Source organism: Ascaphus truei, chromosome 4 (genome assembly GCF_040206685.1).
Source record: "Ascaphus truei isolate aAscTru1 chromosome 4, aAscTru1.hap1, whole genome shotgun sequence".
Lineage (NCBI taxonomy): Eukaryota > Metazoa > Chordata > Amphibia > Anura > Ascaphidae > Ascaphus > Ascaphus truei.
The window spans coordinates 377,994,285-378,011,488 of NC_134486.1; the positions used below are offsets into that span (position 1 = coordinate 377,994,285).

General features: G+C 44.5%; 1 protein-coding gene and 1 long non-coding RNA gene across 2 annotated transcripts in view; both read left to right on the top strand.

The window, feature by feature from the left end:
- Nucleotides 1–8,113: 8,113 nt before the first annotated feature.
- Nucleotides 8,114–10,642, top strand: RHOB (ras homolog family member B). The gene has a single exon (XM_075598442.1). It carries the CDS (start codon nucleotides 8,620–8,622, stop codon nucleotides 9,208–9,210), a length of 591 nt encoding a protein of 196 aa, XP_075454557.1. The 5' UTR covers nucleotides 8,114–8,619; the 3' UTR covers nucleotides 9,211–10,642.
- Nucleotides 10,643–13,338: 2,696 nt separating this feature from the next.
- LOC142492177 (uncharacterized) overlaps nucleotides 13,339–17,204 on the top strand; it is a 78,066-nt gene continuing 74,200 nt past the window's right edge. Inside the window, exon 1 of the long non-coding RNA XR_012800795.1 lies at nucleotides 13,339–13,648. This is a non-coding gene — a long non-coding RNA (uncharacterized LOC142492177). The remainder of the gene's footprint in view (nucleotides 13,649–17,204) is intronic.

Here is a 17,204-nt window from a genome sequence, read left to right on the forward strand (position 1 = left end):
TTACACATTTATGCTATGGAGCCTGCGCTTCTCTGTGTTATATATATATATATAATATATATATATATATACACGCGCGCGCGCCATCCTGGCGTAATGCTGATGTCTGTCTGGGCGCTTCTCGACATGGTCTTCTAGGGTTTATTTAGAGAAACACAAGGATATGACATAGAATTATAGTGCATAACTCAGGCTTCTGCCTGTTTTATTTTGTGCCTGTAGGGGACTGCAGTTTCAACAGATACATGTTGGAGACACTCAGCCATTAACCTTCAGTGTTTATTCTTATATTAGTGACACAATATTTTATACAGCCTGTCACTTTAAGAAAACGAAACCATAAAAATAAAGCCTACCCCTTTTTGGGAAACTAACTGTACATCAGCATAAGCCTCTCTACTTGTCACTGGCCAACTATCCTGGTTCCCAGTTTAAACAACACACTCCTGTTTAGGGTTACTACATACTTAATAATATCCACAGTCTTTATGTATAGACATATACATTGATTTCTTATCTGATAGAAGGGGACAGCGTCCCAATAGATTGTCCCAATAAATTCTCTGCAATCCTTACAGATACTGCAACACATGAAGGGGGCGTCCTCCCCGAACTGGATACAGGGTAGCAGTGTGCCCCCAGCCTCCAGGCTCTAGGAGAGAGACTGAAACAGCAAACTTTTCTGTCCTAAATACCTGTTTCTATAATTAGGTGAGCTGGTGAGGGGGAACTAGAACCACTATAATCTATGGCCTGGATTCTTTATCCACCAGCCTCAGTAAATGTGAAGCGGTGGAATGGATCCTTTTAGACTATTTTTGCACTTTGACCTAAATCGGGCAGAAAGCTGCCTAATATCCTGGGACTATGTCACTATCTATATATATATCTATATATATTTGGTTCTAGTTACATAGAACAGTGTTGCAAAGGATTTAATGTGCGCAAAGACGAGGTTTGCCAGAGTTTGATAAATAGACCTCAAAATCATCAAATGATACAGCATAAAGACAGACCTGTCACCTCTCATACTATGTGTCACTTGGTTGTATTTTTACTGGGCTCATAGAACTCAATAAAATCTCATAACTCTGCAGCCAGCAGAAAAAAATATGTGGAATGTCAAGGTTGCAAGGTGTGTTCTGCTCTATAATTAGTAGTTGTATGTAATAATAGATATACTGTATACACAGTGATTATTATTTTTTTTTGTGCAGAGCAGATTTAAAAAAAAATCTTATGTAGGGCTGTCTATCTCCAGAGAAAATACTGAGATGCTCAGGGTCAGGAAAACCTGAGATGGGAACCAGATATTTCCCACTCCCGTCAGTGAATTTTGCCACAAGGCCAGTACTTCTTTTACACAGTACTCTTATTGAGTCCACAAACTCCACCACCTCTCTTAATTAGGACATTGGACTTAAACAGTCAGCAGTCTTATAAACACCTGCCAACTAGCACTAGAATGCTACAGCATAAGAAAGAAAGTGGCACAAACCCCGTGGAGAGGGGATTAGCATCAATTAGCAGGAGATACATATACTAGATGTAAAGTGTGGGGTGAATTGGAGAGATGTGAAAAGGTGTTAAGTGGACACCCTCCCAGAGACAGAGGACAGGAAATACAGTTTCCTGGTCCATACTTTGAATATACATGACCTCTCTTTTTTATTTCCTTTCTTGATTATTAAACACGTTTCTCCGAGTGATTATCCTGCCTGGGAAAAACACTGTCCCAAAGCTGTCCTGGTATGCAGTGCAGGGGAGGCCAACTTCAGTCCTCAAGGGTCACCAACGGGCCAGGTTTTTCAGGATATTCTTGCTTCAGCACAGGTGGCTCAATCAGTGGCTCAGTCAGTGATATCCTGAAAACCTGACCTGTTGGTGGCCCCTCAGGAGTGGAGTTGGCATCCCCTGCTGTAGTGATTCAGCTTCAAAGAAAGGGAACAGAGCCCCGAAAAGCTTGGATCAGTAAATAATCAATAGTTTTAATACACACCGCGTGTGGTCACTTACATAACAAGAGCAGGAGACAGGATTGTGGAGATCTGAAACAGGCATTTCATTTAAGTCCAAATGTGGAAAGGGAATAGCTGCCTTGGGTTTTTCCATATAGTTACCGTAAGCTTAATTCTATTAGAAGTTGGTTAATAACTTTCACATGCTGAAAAAAATCTAGCAAGTAATTTAGAATTTGAATTCTACTAATTCTACCAATCTAATGTAAGTAATCCAAAATATATTTTTGGATACATACAATGTGGCTTTTCCATTGGGAAATATTATTGATCTACTGTACAATGTATGCAATGATGATACATAATGAATGAAACTCTGAAGCAATATTTAGAAGTGATGGGCGTTTATGATGCTGTTATGCTACAATTTAGAAATATGACAACAAGCGTCCAATTTCGTCTTCCACCCAATAAACATATTTTTTTAAATCAATTTGCCAATATAATTGACTTGTTTTAAACAAATGTGTTTTAATGAAAATTATTTTATAGTTACCATATAAATGAAGTAAGACTTCCCCAGAGCTATCAATCATTGTGCATAGCGGCAGCTACGAAACTCGAACCAAAAGAAGGTCCAGATTCAGATTGTACACAGAGCAAACCGCCCCCTTTAATGTGGAATATACAGCAGAAGACAACAGAACTAATGATATTAGACACGTTGCTGTGGTTTAGATATATCTCCTTAAGCATGTCACTATCATAGCTGTGCAATCAGTAATGACATTCGTCAAAGTGGCAACACAAATCATTCCCCACGTTACACAAAACGAGTAATGTGAAATCTGGGTCACAGGATGTGATTGTTGTAAGGATACTTTACATAGCCATGACATCTTTGAGAACACACAGTTAGTGCAGTTATGGCAGGGGTGCTCAACTCCAGTCCTCAACCCCCCCCCAACAGGTCAGGTTTTCTTGATATCCCTGCTTCAGCACAGGTCGCTCAATTAGAGGCTCAGTCGAAGCCGAAGCCTCTGATTGAGCCACCTGTGCTGAAGCTGGGACTGATTGGGCACCTGTGCTGAAGCAGGGATATCATGAAAACCTGACCAGCTGGGGGGGGGGGGCTTGAGGACTGGAGTTGAGCACCCGTGTTAGGGTATGAAATGCATGTGTCTGGAAAAAGGAATTGCTATCAGGAGCACTCCATAGCAACTTGGGGGAAATCTCAGTTTGTAGCAGATAAGAAACGCAGAACTCGCCAAATCTGTCCATTTCTCCATCCTAAAACTGCCCAAACGAACGGATCCCCGTTTCAGTATTTCTCGGCTAACGCCAACAGTTCGCTTGTGTATATCCTATTTGGTTTTCATGCCCCCAAACATTTGCACCGACCAGCACGCAAAGGGTTAACTCCCACTCTGCTCAGATTCCCAGCCAGAAATGTTAACTGCCCTGTGCTGCAAGAGGGAGATTCTATCTCCCAACCCAGCTGCACCTCATGCCACCCATGGGACTCTCTCTGTCCTTACAACACCATAGCCCTGCACATGAGGCGCCCTGCACATGAGGCGCCCTGCACAAGAGGGCGACCACTTTGCTGTCTGCTACTGCAATGCCATTAGACTCTACTCTATAACCCCTGCTGCGCAACCTCCCCGCTAGTCCTGGTCACCTATCGCTCCCCTTCTTGTTTTAGACTGTAAGCTCTTCGGGTAAGGGGTCTCCTTTCCTATTGTCTAATGTTGTGTCAACTTACTTTATATGTACTATTTTTTCTATGTCATTGTCCTCCCTCCCACGTTGTACTGCGCTACGGAATATGTTGGTGACCTACAACAAAAAGATAATGCTACAAAACCTTTCAAGGTTTACATAATGAAATCAATATATTGTTCCTGAAGTATTATGTAACAGTGCAGATCTAGAAAGAACCATGCTCAAGATACGGCACTAATAAAATAGTTCGCATTTGTAATTGCCGAGAATAAACACTAGATGGCAATCTAACCCTTGTAGTACTTTTTACACTTGCTTTATAACATGTTTAAAGATGCAATACATGCTTCTTTTTTTTTAAATTACTGTTTTTGTAACATAGGTTGGAAGCAGGGGAGTCTCCGGAGCTGAACCCCATTCATTTCAGCTTTGGGAACCCCTTGCTTCCTGAGATACTTACCTCCAAATGGGGTGCTGGTATCTCAGCAAAGTTTAAAGCTGAGCGGAGCTATCTAAGGAAACAGGGGGTCCCCAGAGCTGAAATGAATGGGGTTCATCTCTGAAGACTCCCTGGTTCAATCCTATGTAAAAAAAAAAAACAATCACCTGTTTGGATTGCCTATTTAATATCAAAGAAAGTAAGCTTTCAAAAGCTTGTTAATAGAAAATGTCATAGGTCAGTTAAAACTGTAACACAAACAGATGTGTTGTTATTTATTTGTATATATTAAAATAATTTATAGTGTTAATTACCCCCATAAACTTATATAGATTTTTTTGCCCCCCCTATTATATATTTTTCTTATAAAGAGCTGCCTGCATTCAGCACTTCACTCAGTGATTGCGTGAGAGAGGAGAAACCATGTCTGGTGCTATGGGGGTTTAGCTCTGGGGGTTAGTCATACTATATCTGCCCCTTTAATTACTGCTGGGTCACTGCCATTGGTTTAACCGTGTTCCAAGGTGGGACTCACTCGTTAATCCATTATTACCTTGCTCAACTTACTGGTGTTCGGGGAGAGGCGTAATAGGCTTGGTAGTAAGTGCTGAAGAAGGAAGATAATGGCCAATTGAGGATTAAGGAAACAGGCTGAAAAACCCAAACCTGAGCACCCCTATCTCAAAGAGTTTACAATCAGTGTTTTTAACTTGACCTTCAAACATCATCACATAGGTCCCCTCTTAAGATGTGTTTCATCAGAAATCATTATAGTCTCCAGGGGGTCCCCGGATAGGGTTGCCAGGTGTCCGGTATTGAACTGGACTGTCCTGTATTTGGATACTATGTCCAGTAAAAATGAGAGGTACTGTAATACTGGACATGTATGTGTCCGGTATTTTCCTCCCTGGACATAGTGACCTGACGCACATTTTCACCATTGAGTCCAGTATTTTTGGAGAAGCCACCTGGCAACCCTATCCCCGGAGCACAAACTCTGTAGGACCCCTCTGGTTCCCATCCCATAAAAAAAGGGGCGAATAAAAGGGAAGTAGAAACGGCAGGATTGCTACTTTAACAATAAGCTTATAGATGGTCCCAAAGCATGCATAGAAATATCATGTTTTCTACAGGAGCAATTACCGTATTGGCCCGATTATAAGGCAGTGGATTTTTAATAAAGTTACATTGAAAAATCCATACTCGCCTTATAATCGGGCCCTGCTCACTTGGCGAGCAAATTAGCAGTCGGGTGTATCAGGTAGGAGGGTAAAATGGAGGAAGCTCCACCTTGGGAGCCTGAGGCAGCCATGTTGCTTGTGGCAAGAAGGTCAAGCCGAGAGATACCACAGGGAGATAGAGACAGAGAAAGAAAGACACACGCAGAGAGACAAACAAAGAGTGTGTGTGTGTGAACTGTTTTCTTTCTAGCTGCGTCTAAAATTAGAGGGTTGCCATATAATCAAGCAAATACGGTAAGTTACTTAAACCCCCTCTAAATGCAGTCATATACTGAAGTATGGGAAAGTTGATAATATATGAGCAGCTGGAGAAACATTTATTATAAGGAGCAAACCCCCCCTCGTGGTGAAAGTGTTTATGTTCCAACATGTTCTGGGAGCCAATACAATTTATTCAATTTCAGAATTTGTATCTACAAAATTACATTAAAAAAAGTTATGGTGGGTAAAAGAAGTGACAAAAACCCTCCACCGTACAGTGAACAGTAAATAAAAACCCCACTTGTGGTGCATTTGCGTGTCTCAGACGGATCTGCTGCCCTGTATTTCCCCCTTATCCCTTAGCAAATGGTGCTTCCACTGCAGCTAGGGATTCTGGGTAATGATATGCAAATGAGCAGTGTGTCACTTTTTACTTCTCATCCATTTGAACATGGATCCCTATAAGGAAGCACTGTTTGCTAAATGATAAGGGGGAAACGGCAGGGTAGCAGACCTGTCAAAGACACACAAATGCACTGGATGTGGTATTTTTATTTACTTTCTATAAAATGCTTTTTAATTCTATTTACTGACCTAAACTGCATGCCATTAAAATATGGTACATAACAATACAACAGATGTTGTTTTGTTAAAGTATTACAGAAAGAATAGGGTGGATTGTGCAGCTATCCTGCATTCAGAGTTTGTGCAGATCAGTAATACTTTGGCCCAGTTACATACAGAAATACCATGTGCTCCCAGCTCTTCCTTACACGGCACAGCTAACTGGGAACAAAACAAACTGATCTCCTGTCTGGGATGATTCACTGCAGCTGCAAAGTCAGCCCTAAACAGGAAAAGAAGGAAGTGCTTTACCAAGCCAAGAGGATAGAGGGAACAGGAAAGGGGAGAGGAGGGACAAGGGAAAGAGGGGGGTAGGGGTGAGAGGAGAAGGGGAGAGAGGGGAACGAGGAGAGGGGGTAGAAGGGAAAGAGGAGAGGGGGAGAGGAAGGAGAGAAGATAGTGGGAGGGGAAATGGAGGGAAGAGGAGAGGAAGGCAATGGGAGGGAGGGGAATTGAGAGAAGGGAGGAGGGGAAATGGATAGAAGGGGCAGGGAGAGGGAGGATGGAAGAGGGGGACAGGAAAGGAAGAGGAGAGAAGGGAGGGGGAATGGAAAGAAGGGAGAGGTTGGAGGGGCGAAAGGGAGAGGAAGTGGGAAAGGAAGAGGTGGGGGTAAAGGAGGTGGGAGGGAAGAGAAAGGGAGAGGGGATGAAAGATACATCTTTACCAATAATAAGGGAAATGTTCACACCAAACAAGAGGGAGTTTGGGGGATAAAACCCTCAATATGAGAAGAAGTACATAGCAATAGCATTACTGCTGTATAATAATTTTCAGAGAGAACATGTTTTTCCCACAAACAGCATCTGCAGTTTTAACCACTGGACAATTGTTCATGTAGAATGTATTTTAAGTTGAGCTAAATGCATTGGGGTTGGATGAATGAACTGTTACATGTATCTGATCACCAGGGCACAGTATATATATATTTCAAATAATAAACACATAAAACCTCAAAAATTGTCACCACCATCAGACTACAAGACAGAGGAACCAAACCTTTGCTTGAGCAACTTTTGCTGCTTATAAATGCTGTTACAGTGTGGAAATAATGGATATAGGTGCTTGAAAGTTGTGTTCGTATGAGATCATATCACCATGAGACGCCATATCAATCCATTGCTTATTAAATGGCAGTAAACCAACTCATTACTGTAGACCTATCAACTCTCCATCATTAATTGTCATTCTTAATTATTGTCATCACCAGTGGAATATACTTTGATGCAGTGCCACTCCTGCAACTGAGGACTATGTCATTAAATCCTTCGGTGACGGAGGCACGAAACAAGGATTGTCTTGTAGCTAAATTGTTACAATTACACATAATATTGACTACTTAGATTATAAGATCTTTTGGGGCAGGGTCTCCTTTTGCCTTATGTTGTCACTTACCTGTTGGACTTATTGCCATTGTTTGTCATGCATTTACCTTGTAATGTTGTAAAGCACTGCGTATATTGTTGGCGCTATATAAATAAAATTATACATATATACATGTATTAAGCATTACATTTTTTCTTTTGTCCCAAGACCTCCAAATCTGACCCCATCCAGACCTTTTCAATCTGCCCAGTTTATTGCGTGAAGCATTCTTCACAGAAACTGGATTGCAGCAGAGCAACCCTGCAAGTTAATGTTCATATAGAATAGCATAGCAATACAGAGTACACACCAAGAGCCTCACTTTATTATTTTATTATAGCTGACCCTTGTGTTTTGATGACAGCCCCATCCCCCTCCTTTCCCAGGCACAGCTAACATCTGACATCTGTCTGTGTCACCCTGTCAGCTGCTTGAGGCAGCGCCCTGCCCCCTTTTTCCCTTTTCGTCCAATCAAAGCGCAGTTTCCTTGAACATTACGTCAACGGCGTCCTCCGATTGGCTGGCTATATTAAGCAAGCAGCCTGACCCTTTAAATACCCAGAACGTCGCGCGGCTCGTAGTTAATGTGCATGGAGAAGCCGGAGCAGCGCATCTTCCCGCACAAATTGCACGCGGACAATACACCAGGAACTAGCAGCGCAGAAGCACATCGGCGGATGCTCAGCAAGTGCAGATCTGCAGAAAGCGACGGCTGCCCGTGCACCCGGAGAGCCTATATACTCTGTGCACCCGGAGAGCCTATATACTCTGTGCACCCGGAGAGCCTATATACTCTGTGCACCCGGAGAGCCTATGTACTCTGTGCACCCAGCGGCATAGCAACTATATCCTCTATGCATCCAAAGACATAGAAGATCCTACATCCCCCCCCCCCCTGTGCACCCAGACACAGGATCAGCCATATCTTCCTACCATCCCACCCCGTGCAGCTGAGCCTGCGCTCTCCTCCTCCTCCCCAACCCCCCCACAGTCTTATTACAGATACACACCATAGGCAAGATTAGAAACCGCCAGGGAGCCGCCGGCAGCTCCTCCAACAAGGTGTCCATGGCGGCCATCCGGAAGAAGCTGGTGGTGGTGGGGGACGGCGCCTGCGGCAAGACCTGCCTGCTCATCGTCTTCAGCAAGGACGAGTTCCCCGAGGTCTACGTGCCCACCGTCTTCGAGAACTACGTGGCGGACATCGAGGTGGACGGCAAGCAGGTGGAGCTGGCGCTGTGGGACACGGCCGGCCAGGAGGACTACGACCGGCTGCGGCCCCTCTCCTACCCGGACACCGACGTCATCCTCATGTGCTTCTCGGTGGACAGCCCGGACTCGCTGGAGAACATCCCGGAGAAGTGGGTGCCCGAGGTCAAGCACTTCTGCCCCAACGTGCCCATCCTCCTGGTGGCCAACAAGAAGGACCTGAGGAACGACGAGCACGTCCGCAACGAGCTGGCCCGCATGAAGCAGGAGCCGGTGCGGGCCGAGGAAGGCCGGGCCATGACCGTCCGCATCGCCGCCTACGAGTACCTGGAGTGCTCGGCCAAGACCAAGGATGGGGTGCGGGAGGTGTTCGAGACGGCCACCAGGGCGGCGCTGCAGAAGAGGCACGGGCCCACCGGGGAGTGCATGAGCTGCTGCAAGTTGCTATGATCCTGCAAAAACTCCTTTTTGGGGAGGGTGGGGGTTGGTTTCTTTTTGACTGGACTTGGGGCACAGGGATGGCCAGATTATCCACCTAACCACTTCTGCCAAGGAGGAGGTGATGACATGCAAGGACTGGTTTGAGAGACAGGGGGTGCGGTGTGGGTGTTGGCAACTCCTGGTTACGGGATGGGTTGGTGCTCAAGAGTTGGGTTAGCAATCGGGTCATGTAGCCAGTAGACTTGTAGGTAACCCAACTGTTGTGTGTTCTTGCATGGAGAGTGGGGGAATCGTGAGATCTGCTCCTCCAGTTTGACTGACTCCTATGACTTGTGCTGGTTTTGGGGGTGAATACACTGCCTCTTTCTCCTCCATAGTCTGCTGAAGACCATGCCACCGGGAGGAGAATAATACACCAGATCCCTCTCGCAGTCGGTGCTTCCTTGTACAAGTATCCAGATGTGATTTTTATTCCTTTACCATATAGGGAGGGGGGATTGCATGGGTGACTGTATCCTCGCCCACCAGTGACACAAACTTTTGTTTCAAAATACTTCCTGCGGTGTAAGATAATTCTCCAGTGGACCCTGAAGGACCCTTTTTTTTTGTTTGCCCTAATGAGTATGGGATTGGTGGGTTGTGGTCTGCAATCTGCAGATTTGGGAGGGAAGCAAACACTATATAAATATAAAGGCATTAATCACTTCAGTGTCAAAGGGCAAACTGTTGCTATACCCTATGGCATTGAAGGGGTTGAATAGCTTGTCCTAAATATTCAGGGCTACATGAAATGAAATCCTTCTGACTGTAAAATAATCTGGGACTGTTGTATTGAATAAGCCTAATGAGGAAGAAATGTGTATTAAAAAAAAAAAAAAAAAATCTCTGCCTGTCTTCGCAGTACAAGTTTTCATTTTTTTTTCTGTAATTCTATTTAAGTTTTCGTATGGAAACGTTATTTTTGCACATTTTTAAAAAAAAATAATTGTATTTGACACTTAATGCACTTGCCATCTGCATAAAACACTAGCGTTCTGAACACCTTTCTTTGTAACCTCATCTGTTGATTTGTCAAAATCCAAGACCAGAACTGAACAAGAACAACCACTGTTTTTACTTTTTTTTAAAAAATTTCTTGAAATATATAAAAAAAAAAACACTGATGTTGATGGATGTAATATTACATTACGTAGCCATTGTAGTGCTAAAATTACATGAGTTTATTAAAGTAGTACATTACCATTATGTACATTTTTGTTAGAGAAAAAAAAAACAAATGTTATTTTTATACCTCCTTTTTGGACAGTGGTACCAAGTTTGTTAAATTGAGAACAAAAGCTGACAGTGGTGAAGAGATGTTTGACCTATGTTTACATGAAGTTCTTTAAGATGTGTATATACAGGTTTTTATGTAAAATATTAAAATGCTATATAAACATGACATCTGGTATTCAGTCTTGATTGTATCATTTTTGATTATTAAGGGAATCAAAATATATTATATATATTTATTTTTTAATTTTTGCTTCTTGTTTGAAGCCCACTCACAAATTACAGCTGCTGGCCTCTGCATCTTCTTGCAGTGAACCCTATTCTCCTGCAGGCATCAGCATAGAAACCCTTAAAGATACCATGTTGAATTTCTTTGACAAACATTTCCCCTTTCAGAGGCCCAATCAAGTGTTGTCTTTATCCTTCCTTTCCCCTCCCCCCCCTCTCCCCCTTATCAGAGAGCCAATAAAGTTAAGGGGAAGGGGATCTCTGGCTGTATAAGCATTTGTGGGAAACCGTGACCAGAGCAAACCCAACCCTCCCAAGTGTAGCTTTAAAAAAATAATAATTTAAAATACTTACGGGTGTCAGATTTTGTTTAAAATTAAAAAAAAGTATCCATTACCAAGGTGAGGCCTTTTTTAAATTGCACCTTGAAGAGTAAGATACAGTATGTCTTTCCTACTGTATTAATGCAGTGACATGACTTTAAAAGGTAGGATCTGGTTGATTTGATACTTATCAGATTTTAATCAAAATAAGTATTTCTATAAAAGTGTTTTTTTTTGTTTGTTTTAAGTTAGTTTAGTAAAGCTGGTGAGCTGAGGTTGGATTTCCGGTTACTCCTTGCTGTATGTTAGTGTTTGGTTTAACACTGATAGTCTGCTCCTATATCGCTTTCTTATTGGTCGTCTAAAAAAAGATTGGGTGGGATAAGAGGAAACGCTTGCTAAACACCAGCCCCTTCAAAAGCCCCAAAGAGAAGAATAGTGCCCAACTTCTACAGAAACTGAAACAGCCAAATTGTTGCTTAAAAGATCAAAACCTACAACAAATGTGCATGTATGCAGCACTGGTGCAGCTTGTACCTTAACATAATCCCCAACAGAACATTTATTTTTTCACAGTATAGGCAAATGTTTTGGTCTTTGGGGATTTAAAATATACGTGGCAATTTGTCTGTTGACTGACACGTGACAGGTCTGCGATGTAATTTTTATTTTTTTTGTGTGGGTTGTTATTCCTTTCTGGGCTATGTGCTGATGGTGGAAAAAGTTACTCCTCAGAACAGTGGTTGCCAACTGGTTCTCAAGGGCCACAAACAGGTAATTCCGAGCCACTGATTCAGCCACTTGTGCTGAAGCAGGTATAGCCTTAAACCTGGCCTGCTGGTGACACTTAAGGACTGGAGTTGGCTACTCTTGCCCCAGAAGAACCATACTCCTCACTTTAGGCAGTAACTCCTTTTACGAGAGGGAGATGACATTCATATTTCTTCAACCAAATGGGCAATCCAAGCTAGCAGGTAAAAAAAATAAGCTTTTCATTTACTTGACAAAAGACAAAAAGCACTAGTGCTACGTCCAATATGACAAATTATATAGTTAAATAGTTTTCTATTTTTCTCATAAGTGAGGGTCATTTAAATTCTTTGGCCAAAGCATTATTATAAGCTTGCGCACCACTCCAAGGTATCCTTCTTTTGCAAGTCCTAACATTATCTCCAGCGGTTTCATTTACCCGCCAGTATGATTGGCTTCATGAACATGTAACCCTTAACCCTACTTAAAGTAACCGTTTGACTTATTAGCATCTTGTAAAAACGTAATCTGCTTTGTATTTGTAGCCCCTCACATTACCCGCCTCCAAAAGGAGCGTGTTGCACGGTGGGTGTATAAGTGCAGGTGGTGTGCACTGGACTCTAGTTACCTGGATCTCAGGGCACGTGTCCGGCGGGCTGGGTGTGTAAGCCTTGAGGTAGATTGGTGGATGATGATGAAAAGGGCACCAGAGACCTTTATACAAACAGGACAAGTTTTATTACTTCAAGCAGGACAGGTTTTCACATAGATATGCTTCCCTGGATCCAATACAATTCATCCAGGGAGGTCCACATGGCTTAGTCATCTTTGCAGTGTACATACCTTAGTGGGAGGAACACACCTTTTCTTGTTAATGGCCCTAAAACTAGGAGGGGCACTTTTCCTGCTATAGAAAATAATGAAAGGTGACTTTATACACTCACACTAGTTCCACATGAAACATACACCTTCTACCCTGATGTTATGTGGGGTCCTCTTGGGGTCTAAGGCTGCGCTTATAGTGCCGGCGACGCGAAGTCGCAGCAAAACAAATGTATAGAAGTGACGCGACGGAGCGACGGCTTGGTTGCGATTACTGGAAGTTGTCAATTTGATTTTTTCCAGCGACCGCAACGTTACGTCGCTCTCCAGGCACTATAAGCGCAGCCTAAGGCCTTAAGTCCCCACCCCCAATATTTATAGTCCATGGTGATATAATACCTCCCAGGTAACCATGGTGATTTATCCTGGACCCTCTTAAGGACGAGTTCAGGGTGGCTGCTACGCGACGTGCGCACGCCCGTCCGTCTCAATTTCAGGTTGTTCGGTGGGAGTGTTCAAACTGAAAACTCCACCGGCGGCAAAGTGCAGCGTTGACACTGCTACATTTTGCCGCTGTAGCCCTGGTATCCCTCAGGGGATTGTCACATGCTGCAGCTTAGCCAATAGGGCGGCTGCAATTAGATAGGAGTATAGCAGCTTCAGAGGCTGCAGTTTACATGTTGCTAGGCAACCAGTGACGCTGTGAGATGATGACAGTTAAGACAGTGTTTGAAGAGTGGCAGTTGGAGCTGGGAGCTGGGTGAGTTAGGGTGTGTGTGTGCAGGGAGCAGTAGCCCCTGGCACTAGGCCTAGTTACCCCCTATGTCCCAGATAACTATTATCCTTGCCCCATCTTGTGCTACTTTAGGGACAGGCTTTAAGTAAGGAATCTGCCCCTTTAGCTGTTTGATTAGACCAAGGAACTGCTCATCTGCTGCGCTGCCCGATCACCGGGTCTGGGAGCAGACCCCCTCTAGATAGACTATCTTCACGGAGTACTCCGCCACGCAGTGACTGCGGACTGGAGACGGACCAGCCCCAAGGTATAGACGGTACGTGTACGGTGATATTATCCACGCCAGAATTCACCCCACGCGTAGGCGGACGGCACGTCGGATCAGCTGGATCCCATTCTGTTATACTGCGGTACCCGGGTGCCGGAGCCCCGGGCAGGTACCTATAGTAGTGCACTAACACTCCACGGGATAGCGCTATCTCCAACACTTTGGGTGGGCTTGGACATAAGGGACATCAGGGAATTGGTGCCCAGCACCCAGGTACTTTGGGGACACCTATGTTGATATGTGGGTGGTGAACTTCTATACGTATAGTTATATGCCTATTACTGTGTGGTACAGAGTACTAAGGTTATTAGTTATAGTAAAACGGTTGCTAGCATATATATTGTGTGCGTGCATTATTATTATTGTTCCTGTAAGAGGACCATCTCACCCCGTTGGGAACCCTTACAGGTGGAGGTGCTGTATCCGAAGAATCAGGTAACCCCAGGCTCCCAGCGGCAGAGGTTCAGGCCTTCTGTAAGCCTATTAGGTAACGCACCACATACGGTAACACAGGTGTATTTCCACACAGGGTCCCTATCTGCGATTGGGGGGGGGGGGCAAACTGTGTTACACCTCTATAACCAAAAATGATATTTGGGGCCGCAGTCGCGTCACGTGAGCTGGTTCAGCAAACCAGCTCCGTGACACATTCGCCCCACCCCTCGCCACGCTCCCAAATGCCGCGACCCAACTCCTGCAGCTAAGACACAGATCGCTGGGCGGGAGAGGCGCACACGGACGCTCGCAGCTGTAGCATCCACCCTGAACAAGGCCTAACATACACCCACTCTGGATGACAGATTAGGCTCTTTCTGGAAAGAAGGCGGGGCTAGAATGGCAGTTGCTTAACTGCAACACTTATTACTAAGTTCTGGCTTACTTCAGTAAAAACTAACATTAACCCCCTCTCTCCCAGATAGTAAGCCCAATAGGGGGGTTACATATTACTTCATTAACACTGGATTCCAGCATTCTCATTGTGTACATGTCTAATCATAAATGGCTTCAGATTTACTTTGCAAACACAGAACAGGGAAAAGGGAGACCAAAAAGCGCACCAGCACAAACGGAGCAGGAAAAAACCAGAACAAAAAAATGATTAAAAGGGCACTTTAATGTGGCAAAAGACCCATCCAATGCATTTCGAACCTTGAAAAAGAACGCTGCGACGTTCGAAATGCATTGGATGGGTCTTTTGCCACATTAAAGTGCCCTTTTAATCATTTTTTTGTTCTGGTTTTTTCCTGCTCCGTTTGTGCTGGTGCGCTTTTTGGTCTCCCTTTTCCCTGTATTGCATTGAGTAGCTGCACAGCTTGCCTGCCTGCCCTACCAGGATGTGAGTATTTGCATATTTTTCAGGGGAACCTGCCAATGAGACATATGGTGAGTGGGTTGCACCACACACCACCTGTCTTCAGGAGGATAGTACCCATTATATGACACAATAGGTACTATATCAATTGTTAGTACCCTGGTACAGTGGTCTGGCTTATTATCATTTTGAGATATACCTGCATTTGAGCGCTTCAGCTATTTTCCATATTGCAAACACAGAACAGCACTTGGACGACTCAGTCTTCATCATCATCATCATCATCATCACGACCACCGCCATTTATTTTTTTAAGTAAATACAGGCCCCCACTTAATGGGGCATCACAATACTTTACTGTCAGTTTTAGAACAACTACAATGAAATACAATTATTTTGTTACAAAGTAAGCATGCCACTGTCCTCAGTTCACATTTATCCTAGTCAGGACTCAGGACTTCCCGTATAGTACTACAGTAATTATTCATGGCTGATTCCCAGCTCCATATGCATTTGTTTAAATTTTATTTATAACATGTTTTACCAGGAAGTAATACATTGCGCTGCCTCTCGTTTTCACGTATGACCTGGGCACAGAGTTATGGTGACAATACATGGTTACATTAAATGAGCAGAGGTTATACATTATAAGTTCGAACATTTCATGGACACTGGATAATATATGTTATGGGCATACAGTAGGTCACAGTTAATGGATTCTACATGGGCGGTAGATGGTTCATATCATATGTGAAACAGAGTTGCTGTTTATAACCCAGCATTTGCATTAGTTTTGTATGGTGTCTGATCTCTGGGTGGTGGCCTTCGTCCACATGGGTACGGTCTGCAGAAACGCTGCTTATCTCAACACTTTACCCTGTGCTTGGCCTACCTTGGAGACCTAGTAACGCTGATATAAATCTAGTAAAAGGTTATCTGGTACGGACCTCAGGAGGCTTTCTCTGAGTTGGAAGCCACAATGCCACATTTCAAGATAAAGAGAAGCTCTAACATATGAACGAAAGAAATGGCATTTCACTTTATAATGAAACATATAAAACCATGTATCATTAGCTTTCCCAGGGTTGCACAGTATACAGGCTGCTCTGCATAGTTATGACAGAGTCTTTTCTGGGACACACGGGTATACAAGGACACTAGCCAGTATCCAGAAAACACACCATAGAGTGCTTGTAATGAACCATCAGCGAGTGCGGTGTACAAGGAGAGAGTTCTGCCTAGCCAGGGGTATGCCATGCGTTATATTCACTGGTTAGAGCACCATTGAGAGTAGTAAGTGTCTAGGAATGAGTTGCACCATAGGCACTGAGAGTAGCGCTATCGTGGGCTTAGAGGGCTCACTAAAGATGGCGACGAGAGATACATGTGCTCTGCGGGGCATGGAGGAGGTTAAAATGGCGACTGCTGCACCATTCACGGCAACGCGTGTTGCAGCCGATCCAAAATGGTGACTCCCGCCAAGCCTAGATCGCGCACGTGCTGCGTGCAAGCAGGCTGCGTGAAAAATGTGGCGAGAGATGTGCAGGGGTTTGGTGCCAAAACCAGAACCCCAGCTAAAAGAAGGGAGCGGCGCGAACTCTGTAGCCGCACCCACCTGTGCAGTTACTGGCCAAAGGACGAAGCCACGTCACCCAAAGAGAGAGAGAGTGCCCCTCCTCTACTTTCCACCAGAGGGAGGGGGCACACTGAGAACTAATCCCAACAGTCCTCCCCAGGAGAAGGAGGGACAGGAAGAGGGACTGAGGTACTTCCCTTCTGCTTGACTGGTGAAGGAGAAGAAGCTGATTGTCAAACCAGTAAGCTGAGCGAATCAACCCCTGTGCAAAAGATGGCTGACCTAAGTATGAACACTTATCAGTTTCCAGGAGGCTTCCTGGTTGTGGAGGTTGATGGCCGAGAATATCTGCGGTGCCTGTGTGTCCAATGCAGGTTACCGGGATTGGCCCCAAGTACAACAGCACGGTGCCAACAGTGTGGCATTTTCTACCTCTGGCCTATCGAGCCATATGCTGCAATCGTGACCCCACGAGAGGCCTCTCCAGCAACGGTGATCGAAGTGGAGGAGGCGAATGCGAAGGCTGCCCTGGTCCCATATATCACCCCTGCGGTAGGGATCCAGGCCCAGCTACTAAGATGTGCTCTGACGGAAGAGAGCACGACCGCAGTGGAGGTACCGGAGCGGGCCCGTTTCGTACCCATATCTACTGGCGG